The 13,884-nt window shown below is 32.1% G+C and overlaps 2 protein-coding genes across 2 annotated transcripts; both read right to left on the reverse strand.

Annotated features, from left to right (window-relative positions):
• Nucleotides 1–727: 727 nt before the first annotated feature.
• Nucleotides 728–3,341, reverse strand: LOC108488696 (early nodulin-like protein 2). Its single transcript, XM_017792987.2, has 4 exons — nucleotides 3,027–3,341; nucleotides 2,812–2,927; nucleotides 1,746–2,141; nucleotides 728–1,021 (listed from the first exon to the last, which is right to left on the reverse strand). The coding sequence occupies exons 1-4, from the start codon at nucleotides 3,154–3,156 to the stop codon at nucleotides 959–961; spliced, it is 705 nt and encodes a 234-aa protein (XP_017648476.1). The 5' UTR covers nucleotides 3,157–3,341; the 3' UTR covers nucleotides 728–958.
• A 4,880-nt stretch (nucleotides 3,342–8,221) lies between these two features.
• On the reverse strand, nucleotides 8,222–13,064 carry LOC108489675 (G-box-binding factor 4). The gene is made up of 4 exons (XM_017794366.2): nucleotides 12,036–13,064; nucleotides 11,846–11,917; nucleotides 10,426–10,455; nucleotides 8,222–9,976 (listed from the first exon to the last, which is right to left on the reverse strand). The coding sequence occupies exons 1-4, from the start codon at nucleotides 12,756–12,758 to the stop codon at nucleotides 9,896–9,898; spliced, it is 906 nt and encodes a 301-aa protein (XP_017649855.1). The 5' UTR covers nucleotides 12,759–13,064; the 3' UTR covers nucleotides 8,222–9,895.
• Nucleotides 13,065–13,884: the final 820 nt, after the last annotated feature.

The following is a 13,884-nucleotide window of genomic DNA, read 5'->3' on the forward strand; positions in this document are numbered from 1 at the left end:
AACTGACAGGACCGACAATACATCGGACATGACGCAAATAAAATATATTGTAGATCTCGTTTATTGATTTATTCACTTGTGACATTTATAGTGTGGCATACCTTAATCCTAAGTGGATGATAGACTATGTATGCGTGACTCATATACTTTGATGTAAATGAAAGAGTGAGCTCAAATAGATAAGAAATTGAAAGCTGATATGTTGTGTATGCAACTTCTGCACAATGTAGCATCATTCCACAACAATGAAATCTATATCCCAGTAAAAGATAAATGATATCCTCTCATCGACATTACATGATAGATGGAAAGTAACGTGGTCACAGTTCATTCGTCTTAAAGATAAATGATTTAATTACTATTTGATAGTAATTGACTTTTACAAAGCATTTTTAGTGAGAACAATGAAAATAACTTCTTAAAAATTTCAATCAAACACATTGTTTTTTAATGTTTTCTAATTTTCAAAAAAAAACTGAAATAATCTCTATTTCCTAAAACCAAATGCAATCTTAATATTTACAATTCGTTCTTTTATTACAAAATTATAAAATTTCATCCCTAATGTAAAACCATCCAAAAACAACAATTTTTGTATAGATTGATAAATAAAAAGGGAAAGGAAAGAGGAAAGGCAGGAAAAAGAAGGAATGATAAAGAAATTCAAATTAAACTTTATTGAAGAAAAAAAACAGGCAAAAGAAAAAGTAAAAGTAGAAGTAATCAATTGCATGGCAAAACAAAAAGACCTAAAGTGGCAAATGATTGCCAAAGCAGGGTCTGAACTTTGGGGTGCATGCATACATACCCATTTCACATTACAATACCTTCACTATAATACTCATAAATATTAAAGCTAATTTTATCCTCTAATCACTCAAATTAATTCAATTCTACAACAAATTATATATATTAAATTTTACAACAAATTTGGGCAACCATTCTTTTTCCCCCCTTTTTACAAAGCTAGGAAAGCCATGGAAAATAGAGCCATTGGAGCTGTTAGGATCCCCACCACTGCCTGCAATGCAACTACTCCTATCAACTTGGTGAACAGAGAGATACATAAATATTACAAATTCCACTTTGAAATGTTGAAATATAGGCTTAAACCTTAGAAAAATATATATTAATTTGTAAGTGTTATTTATAAAACTTTGAAAAGAAATTTAAAAATAAAAATAAAAATAAAAATATGATGTTAAATATATTTAAAATTAAAAGATTATTTTTTTCATACGTTATTTTCCACATATTTTACAATTTAATTTATGTTAGAAATAATCTTTTTAATTTTATTGACGATGTTTGTTTGCCCTTTTAACCTATCATATTCATGTATGATCATATACTAGGTATAAATGTGTTCGTAATTTGATTTCTTTTAAATATTTTTAGTCATATACAAACTGTATTTAATATCTAAATTAACAATTAAGATAATTAAAGGGAGATTCATGCAATTAACAGTAAATTAATTTTTCTAAACTTTAATATATTTTTGGATAAGAAGTTTATATAAAATTTTGTATAAATCTTTTTATGTGTATTGAAAATAATAGTAATAATAATCCAACAAGTACGAATAGTTATGAGATAAATGATCGTTGTTAATGAAAATTTTAGAGTCTTCTTTCTTTCTTTCTCCTTATTTATTGATTGATTGATTGAATAGAAAATCACAGACTATCATTGAGCAAGCATTTAAAGGTACAATTCAATGCATTGAGAGAGACAAATTGTACCTTTCCGCCATGATCAGAGGTTGGCAAAGGTCGAATAGTGGCAGAATCAACTTCACCAGTCGGCAATGGAACTGCAGGGTTACTGTTGATAAAAGGGATGCCCTCGTCACCTTTATCCGGCACCAGTGTTGGTACTGCAACCGGTGAGCTGGCACTTGGTGACGGTGAAACCGCCTGGCGAGGCCGAAATGGCCATGGATATGTTGGAGATGAAGATGACACCACTGTTCCACCGGAAGTTGGTGCCGGAGCCGCTGCTGGAGGCAATTCCGGTGATGAGGTTCTCTCATTTTCTGCCGGAGTGACTTTTATGGAGAGCTTTTGAGAGCCTCGGCATGTTTTGAGAGTGCCATTGTTGAAAGCAAAGTAGAAGAAACCAGTGCGAGAAGGGTGCCACTGCACATTGTATAAACAAAGTCGACCTGGAACTTACTTACCTTTTCTTTTTGGTTTAATTATGGTTTCGGTCCCTATAGTATACTCAAATCTAGGATTAATTTTTATACCTTAATTTTGTTAATTTAATTCTCTACTTTTATAATATTAGTTAGTCAAAAAAGTTAACTTTATTAACTCTTCTTATTAAAATGATAATGTGGATTTTTAAGAGTGTATGGTAATAAGAATCGGGTCTGAACCCTCTCCATCATTTTTTTTAAAATTTTATTATTCTCTTTCAAAATTAATGTCAAGATTCGTCATAACAATACCACTTCCAATACCAAAAAATATAAACATAATAAATTGAAAGACACTGTTTTTAAACCATATCAATATTTTAACAAAATAGATAGCAGGATAACTATTTAGACTAACAAATAAAATTAAAAGTAACACATGAATTAAATTTTTTTTAAAGTATAAGGATCAAATCTCAAAATTAAACATTATAAAAGGATCAAAACTAAATTTAATATTTTTCTTTCTTTCTCAATCTTGAAGACCAATTATAAGTTCAAAAAATAAAAATAAAATTTGAAGACCAATTTATAAATGCTAAATGAACAACTAGTTTCTAAGACCAATAATTATGCAAACAAATGGTATATGGAAAATGAGATCTTACCTCATAGGAGGAGGAGTTGGGGTTGGTAAGAAGGGAAGCTTGGGTGAAATTGCAGAGAATGAAGGCATTTTTGTTTTGGAAAATGTAGAGCTTGTACTGATACTTATGCTTGAAAACTGAGTAAATATACAACCAAAAAAAATTAAAACAAAAAAAAAAAACCCCAAAATATTAAACTTCTTGTTGGAGTTGATGGTAGCAGAAGAAACACTTACTTACTGAGTCTCCAACATGAACAGTAGGGTTTTCCCAGTGTGAAACGCCACCCACCATGATTGTTGCAGACTGTGAAGGCAAGAAGAATTGGAAGAGGAAGATTAACATGGAGAAGAAGATTCTCTCCATTAATTTCAGATATTAGCTTTAGAAGAGAGACAGCCCTTTGAGTGATTACTTAGAGCATTTCATGGGGAGGAGAGTTTGGAATTGGATGACAGACAATGAGACATGGGATATATTGGAGCTAATTGTGTTGTGTTAGGTTTTTCTTTTTCTTTTTTTTTGGTATTATTTTAGACAGTAAAAGGTAGCATCATTTTGTTTGTAGAAAAAACTTACCTCCTTCACTTTTTCTTTTTTTTTTACCTTTTAAAAAAAGAGATAAATAATGATTGGTAAGAATGTAGATATGATATCATATTCCAATGTGTATTTATATGGTGTTATATCCAAAGATAAAAAGAAAGGCAATTGGCAAATGGAAATGGTACAAATGATGGGGTTTATTATTCTAAAATGATTAGTTCAGTGATTATCTTTTTCTTCAAATAATTATTTTAATTTTTCTTTCTAGGTTGCTAGGGAATCCAATTTGCTTTTTGAGTGTAAACTTTGCTTTACACCCTTTTAGATTTTATATTAGTCCAGGTCTGATAATATAATGTATATTTTTCTTTTTACTGCCAACAGAATCAAATTTAATAATACAACACTTTGTATTAAAATATTGCTAATACGGATGGGTTGAATTGAATATTTATTAGCATTCTAATTTTATTTTAAAAATATAATTTTAAAGTCGATTAAGTTTTAGTTTGATTGATATCGATATTATTGTCAGTGTAAGATGATGTGAATTGGAATACGCTGAAACATATTTTTTTCTATTTAAGAATTAAGGAGGTAGTATAAAATATAAAATTAATGTTAAAAGAAAATCAAACCCTAAAAATTGTTTGGGAAATTCTGAAAGCATTAAAATATGGTCAAGAAACAATTTCTTTTTAACAGTCAAAAAGCAAGAAATCACTTTAATATGAGGTAAAATGATCTGTCAATTTCACACCCTAAGATTCTGAGTGTCAACTTCAATTTTAAGACAGAAAAGTATGTATTGTTGGGTTTCAATTAATATACTTTCAGTTGATTTCATTCCATATTTGGTTTTAATTTTGTTTCTTTAATTTAAATTTATATTAGTATGGTTTTTAACTCATATTTAGTGTTTTTAGTTGAATTACAAAGTAAAAAGATTAAAATATGATTTAAGGTTGTATATACTTTGAATATTTAGAAGGGTAAATTATAAAAATAGTTACTTTTGTTTGCTTCAAATTATATTTTAGTTATTTATGTTTGAAATGTTACGTTTTAGTCATTTACGTTATATTTTTGTTACGAGGTGGTCACTCCTCCCTAACGGCAGTCATATGTGGCAATCAAAATTAAATTTATTTAATTAAAAATCTATTTTTATCCCAACAATTGGACATCCAAATTAGCATTTAAAAACTCATTTGGACTACTACGTAGGACTACCGTTAGGGAAATAACAGAGCTTAACAGTAGAGTGACCACTTCATAACAAAATGATAACATAAGTGGCTAGAATGTAACATTTCAAATATAAGTGATTAAAATGTAATCTGAAGCCAACAAAAGTAACTATTTTTGTAGTTTATCCTATTTAGGATTTAATCTCTTACTTTTACTTATAAGAATATAATCTTGTTATTTTTCAGATATAAAAATTCAGGTTCAATTGTTATCACAGTTAAAATTTTTCTACTAAACTCATTGGTATGACATTTTGAAATTTAAAAAAAAAACATTTGATAGTCATGTAACCAAAAAAATAACATTGAAAGTGCTAATGTGAATTTTTTTCTTAAAAACAACCTTTCGAACTTGACATGGTAAAATAATTCTGTTTATTGACATAGTGTTCTTAAAAAAAAATTGATGTCAATATTTTGATTGAAATAGTTAACAATATTAAGTATTTAGATTAACTAATGATATTATAAAAGTAGAATGATCAATTATGTCAAAAATTAAAGTATACGTGTAGATTAAATCTCAGGTTTCAATATAGCATAGAGGCCAAAATTGAAATTTGACCATTGTCTTATAATTTCAGAAAAAGCAAAAAGCAAGGCAAACCTAAAAGAAGTAGGAAGTCACGTTTCTAAGATCCCTTAGACATTCAAATTATATATATTCACGTAACATTTTTAAGGGTTAATGCTCAATTTGGCCCTCGAACTATACATGATTTCCCACTTGATACTTAGACTTTTTTCATCTTAGTTTGGTACTTAAACTATCATTTCGTTTCTTGGTTCAATCCAATTTTTGTAACAAGATTAAAAAAACCGATTGACATGTGACACTAATCAAAATGTGCCATGTGGCACACCCAACCAATCAGAATGTGGCACATGGCATTTAGGGGGCGTTTGGCTCACTGAATGTAACATTACAGCTCGTAATGTTACATTTTGGAATATGACTATGGTGTTTGGATTTCAACATTCCGACCATCCCGTAATATCACATTAGGGACATCCTATATATAGGGTGTAATCTCATTACGGCCCATTCTTTAGGTAATCTTAAATTACGGGATTAATATTAAATTTTGGACCAATTTGCCCTTTATTTTTATTAATATAATCAATTTAGACTTTTTTTCTTAAATAAAGTTTAAGACTAATTAAAAATTTTAGTAGTGAACCAATAGATATCATACATTACAATTATAATCATTATATTTTATTTAATAATTTATTTATTAATACATTAATTATGGTTATAAATATAATTATGGTTGGTGGTGCATTTGATTTATAAATTTATTTCAACACAATATAATTTCTTATTAATATATAAATTTTAATAAAAAAGTAAGAATTGTAATAATTTATCGTATCTTTATGGAAGTTGAGACTAAAAATATTAAAAAACTAAACTTGTTTAAAAAATATTCTATAACAAAGAGAATTGAGTAAAATATATTTTAGGTAATCTTGTATTTCATCTATCAAACACCTCAATCTTACATTCCAGTCAAATGAACAAAATAAGATAATATCATATTCTACTAATAATATTACATTCCCGTAATCCTATTACGGAATATAAACTAAGATTAGGCAAATCAAGTGCCCCATAATTTTTTTTTTTTTTTACAAGGGCAAAATCATAAACAAGGAACAAGTTAATGCCAGGGAATATTAGAACCACTACTTTGCATTGCCGCTCTCTCGATGAGAAAGTCCATCGGATGGTAACCTTTTTGCACCCTTAGGCGGATCTACTTTAAAAGGGAGCAAATGTCTTCCCATAGCGGTTCTAACTTCTAGTGAACAGCGGACTGCCTAGAGATGATTGAAGCCTAATTTTTTTCGGTTGTTATGATATTTCCTTGGGTAATTTGGACAGTTTCCAATTTAACCAGGAGATGTTAGAAAAGAACTAGCCTATCGTGGAACTTAGAGTCCATACGAAGAGAGAGGGGTTGAATTTCTGGCCCTGTTATTCCAATGGCTCCCGCAAGTATTCCCGTGCTATGATTGACCATAAAGTAAAGTCCAACGCTGCAGCTACTCCTTGCATTTAGGTAGGGTTCATCTCAGGAGTTCGGTTGACATTAATTGCCAACTTACTATCGGGCGAAGTATTGGTGTCTACTTGTTTTTTATTAGCAGCAAATTGATATGTTACTGACAACCAATAATAGCTCAGACATTTTAAAACTTTGGTAGGATTTGGTTTTATACCAAAAAAACATACATGATTTTTGTGCTTCTATATCTGCCAGACAGTAATCACATTTTTCTTCACGAAATCCACCGACCCATTCTATCGGCAACCAAGATCATTTATCCACTATATCGCCCGATCGCCGAGGTGAGGAATGTTAGTGCTATAAACTCATACCTCAGGATTCGATCCAAACCAAACGGCGCGTGCAAACGTGCATGTGTGGAATAAATGATCCAAGGTTTCCTGTTCAACGTGGCACATTGAGCATGGGCTGTCAAGGCCTAGTATCTTCTCTACTATTTTTTTTTTATCTCACTGGCAAGCATCGATTGATGATTGTCCAAAGAAAAATTAACGATTTTAAAGGAAGCTTGAGATTTCAGGTGTTAGAGGTGTAAGAATCTGTACACTTCTTTAACATTGAATTCCCCAGTATAATTATATTTACATACAAAGCGATTTCTGGAGTTCAACACTGAGAATACCCTGGAAGATAGTTCAAGTGCCCAAGATTCTTCCAACTGCTCTCAGATTATAGTTGGATTCCATGATAAATGACCCTATGGACGTATGCTCATAATCAGCAATCCTTGTAGATTTTGCTAATTTTAAAAATTTAGAAAAGTTTTGAAATCTATTTTTGATTCTTAAAATTTTTAATGTTGATTTTTTGTTTTTAATTTCTAGGCTTTATTTCTTAGTTGAACTTCTTCTCTCTTTTTTTTACATTTTATTTATTTCTTTTTGAATTTTAGAATTTTGTGAAAAAATAAAATTGATCACAAATTTTCTAGAATATATATTTTTGAAAATCTATTTTTAAAATTTTCTAATATTTAAATACTTTTTATTTTTATAAAATTTTCCATTTTATATTTTTAAAATTTTTAAAATTTATATTTATATATAAAATTTTATGAAAATTCATTTTTAAAAATATATTTTATTTTCTAAAAATTTAAATCATTTTTATATATTACATGTGATTTTTTTTTACTTTTTAATCAATATAAAATACATCATATTAAAAAAAATTGACATTCGAATAGCACCACATGAATTTTTTTTAATGATGTAGGCTAATTTGGATAACGATGATAGTTTAAGTGAGACAAAAAAATTAGTACCAAAATGAGAAAATATACAATACATGACATTTTAATTGAAAAATTAATTATATTAATTATTTGAACAATATTATAAAAATATAGGAATCAAAGTTAAAAATTAAATCTTAAATGACCAGAATTTGTTTATATTATTAAAAAGAAGTCACAAAAAACACGTGTCAAATGGAGAAAGGCCCTAACAAATTTGAGTAGCCTACTCCCAAATTAGTTGCTTCGACTTTGGTCGCTCTTTATTAATTGGTCAATGTATTTCATACCAAAATATTACTATACAGAATATTTCGACTTTAAAGTTGTGAGGAAAAAAAAACTCTTAGTTGCTCATGAAGAAAATCTTCTGGATTTTCTTTATAAAAAAACAGAAGAAAATCTTCCTGATTTTCTGATCCCAATGATATTATATTTTCCATGACAACTTCAATAGGGAAATTAAGGTTTATTATTGTTTTTTTTTTAAGTAGATATAACAAAAAAAAAAAACCCTTTCTCTAAGTGCGCCTCCCCCCTTTTCTTTTCGACCATCGGCCGATTGGCCATCAATGTCTGGCTTCTTTTTTTTGCTTTCGATTTTTTCTCCCTTCTCTTCCGACACAGTCTATGGACTTTGCTCCCTCTCTTTCGTCGACCATTTAAGATACTTGTCTCTAACCGCTTGTGATGACTCCTCCCCTTTTGTCCAAAGCATCGAGCTTGATCCGTTTGGCTTCCTCTCGCATCCCCAATGTTTTGGCTGCACCTTTACCACTTAGGCCTCCTTGGTTTGAAACGTGAAGGCTGATGTGATGGCCACGACCTCTTCCCTCCAATCGCCGATTCTTCTTCAAGCCAAGGTGGTCATACTCATTGGTGCTTTTTTACGAGTTACTGTGACATGACTTCCTACCAAAGGCATTACATGCCAATGGTAAGTACATCCAATCCACCTGAACCTCCATCTTCAAACCTCCCTTATAAACCTCCTCCATGGTGGCTAGGTTTTACTTGCTTGTTACTTTAGGGTTTGTTAAAACTGAGCTCTCACCCATTTTAAGCCGGTTGGCTTACTCATTTTTATTTGAGCTATTTTCGGCTTTTTTTTTCTGTTGTAATCAAGATATCCACCTCCGATAGTAATAATTAATCCCTTGCCTCAAGGATTCTCCAAAAAGATAAACGACTACCCATAATATGTTACATTCCCACGAGCAAAGATCAAACCCCCAACCATATAATTAAGGAATGAGGTGAGGAATAGTACCACACCTCACGATTGGGGTGATTTTCATATTTGTACATGTTCTCTTATGAGAATTCTACCGTATTTTGAACAAAAAAAAGGGGGATTATTGATTTGTTTCTAAGGACTCGTAATTAGAGGTGTGACAAAATGAACCAGAACCCATAATCCATTAAAAATACCCAAACCTACTTGACTGTCACCTCTAATATAAAATTAAAAAAGACCATCCGAAAGGAGCTGTCCGAAGAAAGCCTTTATCAAACACTTTGCATCATTCATGCACATAATTTTCATCAAGGCATCAGAAATCAAAAGCTCTAACTAATAATATAAACAGATCATTACTGACCTTTTCTAAATTCTTGTCAAAAGGGCTGCCATAAGTTGTCACCACATAAATACAGTACACTATTCTAGAATCCTTTGCTCCTTATTGCACATGCAGCTGCAGGAGGAACAACCCATCATTACCTATATAAATCAACTTAATGCCTCCTCCCCTACAATCCTTTGCCACAAAATCTTCTATTCAATAACAAGGAATTTTTCCTTCGGTTCCAATCACTTTATGTTTTGTTTATAGACGAAGATGAACCACAACTGCTCTAGACAACTATCAGCTTTAGAATAGCTATTCAAAAGAAGATAAATTTAATGGTGCCCCCTTCTATTACCCCATTCCTTTCCTCCCCTATGTCAGATTAGGTATTTTCCATTCTGCCTCACTCAAATCTCAAGAAAATAATATCTACCACTGCAAAGATCGAACTCTACGTAGCATACGCGGTGGTCTTCGCTGCTCCACAACTGGAACCACCTTCTCCATAAGCTGCAGTACATATCAACATGATAAGCAACTCCTATAGGAACTTAATAGGCACAGCTTATTGCAGTATTCTCTGTCATCCATAATTGCATTTCTCACTCAGGTATTGTTTGAGAACTCAACTACTAAAGCCAAGTTACATATAAGAAGCTAAAAAACAGGCCAAGTTCAACCAGAAATAAATACACTTCTCTTGCATATTTAAATCAAATTATGCTACTTGTTGGAAACAGAAAAGGTAGACATTCTCAGTTCTTTAAGTTCCTATTAACAACAGGATCCTAGAAATTTAGTGCAATAGATTATTCTTAAAAAGTTCCCTCCTTAATATCCCTATTAACATATTGATTGTTCCAATTACGCTCCAAACTACTTTATTTGACCAATCCCATTGAATCTGATTAACCATTAATCTAAAACTTAATGCTGTCATAAAAGCAGCGGTTCATTACCTGCTTAAATCGTTCCTTAGTTCTCTCAGCCTGCAAGTATTTAATTTCAGTTAGACAAATACACATAAAAATCCAGTGAAGTGAAGGACAGTTGCAATGAATAAACATAGAAGTTACAGTACAGTCAAATAGAAAGCATGAAGCATTAACTTACTCTACAAGATAGTAGTCCTAAAATTTAAAACATTGTAACTAAGAAACAAAGGACAAAAAGAAAGCCTAAAATCTAAGCTGCTAGGAATTGGGACACAGGACATGAAAACAGAAAACATATAAAAAAAACAAGATGGTAAAAGATAAAACTAACTTAGTTCCTTCAAAGCAATTGATTTAACAACTCGTATATGAGGCATAACAAGAGCAAGAAATGTCCTTCTCTGGGTAAAATATGATTAATGAAATGAGCATAAGTGCAAGAAATATCATGCATTGAATGAATTTTTCATTTTTAAGTGTGGTTAATATAAGTGAGTTTCTATGGATGCAAGTTTGCATGTGTTTGAATAATTGGCCCTGGCAACATACTCAAATAACCTAATACAAGGAGAAACTAGAAGAAATGGAACATAAATGACAATGGTGGAGGAAGCCAAAACTTAGCCCTATAAATAAAAAGCAACAGCCAGTCATTGGCTAAATTGAGTATATGCATCAATGGCAATCCAGGGAATTCAAATTCAAGCTATCTTCAGCACCAAGCATTAAAGCAGCCCGTGAGTGGATAAATACATTTACAGTGAATCTAAACATTTTAAGTTCTTGAAAATGCTAGGCTTCTAAATTTAAATGCATAAAATAGTGTAGGATGCACCCATGTGCCTATGTAAAGGACCATAGTCTATAAACACAGTGTATAGCAAATAAATAAAATTTTCTATAGTCTATATAAAAGAAAAAAATTTCTAAAGAACACATGAAGCTGAAAGATGATGTAAGACTGCCAAGTGAGGGAACACCACAAAATGAGATTATAACTTACAAGTAACTCGGAAACTCATATAGTGAATAATCACTAACCAAATCCAACAAAGGCCATGGACATAAAGGCCAAGGAAATTAAAGTAGAATCAAAGAGATCACTGTGAAACTTATTGTTGCTAGATGCATCAAGCCACTTAAACCCAGCAATGCTAAAAAAGGAAAGAAAAAAGAAGTATAGCTATTACCAACTTTGGATGTTTGGAAATAAAAATTGATCAAAACAAAAGCTCCTAGCTTTAAAACAAAATCCTTCCAGTGGCAGATAATGCTAGTGTTTCTACTAGATGAAGTTAATTGCAACTACACTGAGAACATGCGATACACAATGAGTTTGAGATTAAAAAAAATTCCCACCTTTAGTATGGAAAATTAACCATTCTTATTATTATTTGAAATCATAAAACCAAAGGTGATCAAAATTGAGAACAAAATTCAATACCTTTTCTTTCAACAGCCATTCATTCTCCTCTTCTAGCCTCACAGCTAATGATTCCAATTCAACTTGGTATGCCTGCAATTAAGAGAGAAAAATAAAACACCACTTCTTTTTCTTCTTTTTTTTTTACTTAGGAAAAAAAAGCTAATAACATTGCCAAAATTCAATCAAAAGAGATCAACCAATTTAATACCTGCTTCCTTTCCCGAGACCGGGCAGCAGATTCCCTGTTCTTAATCATCCTTCTCTGGCGCTGCTGGGCAGCCTTGTCCAACGGCTCCATCAAAACCCCTCTTCCTCTCTTCCCTCTCCCTCCACCCCCTCCACTTCCAATAACTTCCATCCCGTTCCCCAGCCCAACAATTGACCCCTCCATCTTATCCAGAATTTGAAACGCACCCCCTCCCACCGGATCAAACGTGTAGACTCCACCACTCAATCTATCCGGATGCAACTTAACCTCCGCCGACGCAACGGCCGCCGCTTCCTCCACTGCACCGGCCTTCGCCAAGAAATCCTCCAAAGTCATCATCTCGTCGGGCACCTCCTCCTTCATCGTGATCTCTTTCCTCTCGCCGGATACAATTTCCCTCCAAACCTCGTCTACACTTTTCGCCACATTGTTATTACAATCCGCGACGGTTTGAACCTGAGGAACTTCGGGATTATCAGAGACCGAATTCGGAATCGGAGCGTCAATCAAAGTTATGGAAGCGTCAACCAGAGTGGTCTCCGTCGACGGAGCGGCCGAGTAAACGTTTCGGAGGATGCCATCGACCGTCATTGTAGAGCTCAATCTGTTTTCGTTATCGTCGTTGGTTTTTTGATCGGTGAAAATTTGGGGTTTTGAAGAGGAAGAAGTAGTAGAGCGTCGGGATAGATCCGAATTTCGCGAATTTGAAGTCGACGACGCCATATTCGGCGGAGATTTCTCCCTTTACCAAGAGATTCTCTCGTGGAAAACTTCAGTCTTCCCCGAGATGTTGAGCTTTTATCTAGGGTTTGGTGGATATTTGGGGATTTTGAACTTGTCGTACTTTTGGGGGTTTTGGGTTTGTTATTCTGTTGGGATCAAGGAGACTAAAGAGCGCGTGCGAGGGCGAGTGGACCAATTTTCCGATCGAGAGATGTTTGACTGGGCTTGTTTTTTGGGAGGAACGGTAGATGTTAGCGTTACGGAGGTTGTGAGTTTAGGGGGAAGTCACTGTCCATTTTTTTATTGCTTTCCGGGTTGCATTGATAAACTGAGATTACGTGTCGCAGTTTCATTCGCTTGCTTATAAGTTTTAAGTCAGAATTGCTCGTTTATTTTAATCCGATTGTTAGCTAAACCAGGAGTTTTAGTTTACAAAGTGAGCTTAACTAAACAAGTAGCAAATCATTATAAAAAATAAAAAAAAAAGTTAAATTTTACTATTAGCCTACTTTACAAGAGTCGTGAATTTAGTTTTATATTTTAATTTTATCAAATTTAATCTTGTTCTTTTGGAATTAGTTAATTTCAATCTTTATATTTTTAAATTTTAAAATTTTACTTTGGATCCAAATAATAATAGTTACATTCTTTTGGTTAAATCCAATTACTAGCAGTAATGGATCTTAGGATTAAGTTTTAGGGTTTAGTAAAATTTTAAAAATTTTAAGAAGAGCTTAAAAATTTTGGAGGTCTAGTTGATTTTTTTTTTAGATTAGTGAGATTTTTTAAAAATTAATATTTCCTGGGGGACCAAGGCACCACTGGGCCTCTAAAAGGATCCCCTCTAATTAGTAATCTTTTATCATGCACATAATCATATTTGATCTATATTCTCCAATTAACTCATTTTAAAATATACATTTTTTAATTTGAAATATCAATGTTGATGCAAATAACTATCGTTAATCAATTAATTGAATTTTTATTGAGTAATATGTAGAAGTAATAAGCTTACATGATCTTACACATGTGATAACATGTTTGGCACATCAAATTTTGAAAATAGCAAAACTTAACTTAAAGAATTTAACATTTATCATTTGGATTTTGTCTTGTTTCTTTCCGA

This window comes from Gossypium arboreum, chromosome 3 (assembly GCF_025698485.1).
Source record: "Gossypium arboreum isolate Shixiya-1 chromosome 3, ASM2569848v2, whole genome shotgun sequence".
NCBI classification, from domain to species: Eukaryota; Viridiplantae; Streptophyta; class Magnoliopsida; order Malvales; family Malvaceae; genus Gossypium; species Gossypium arboreum.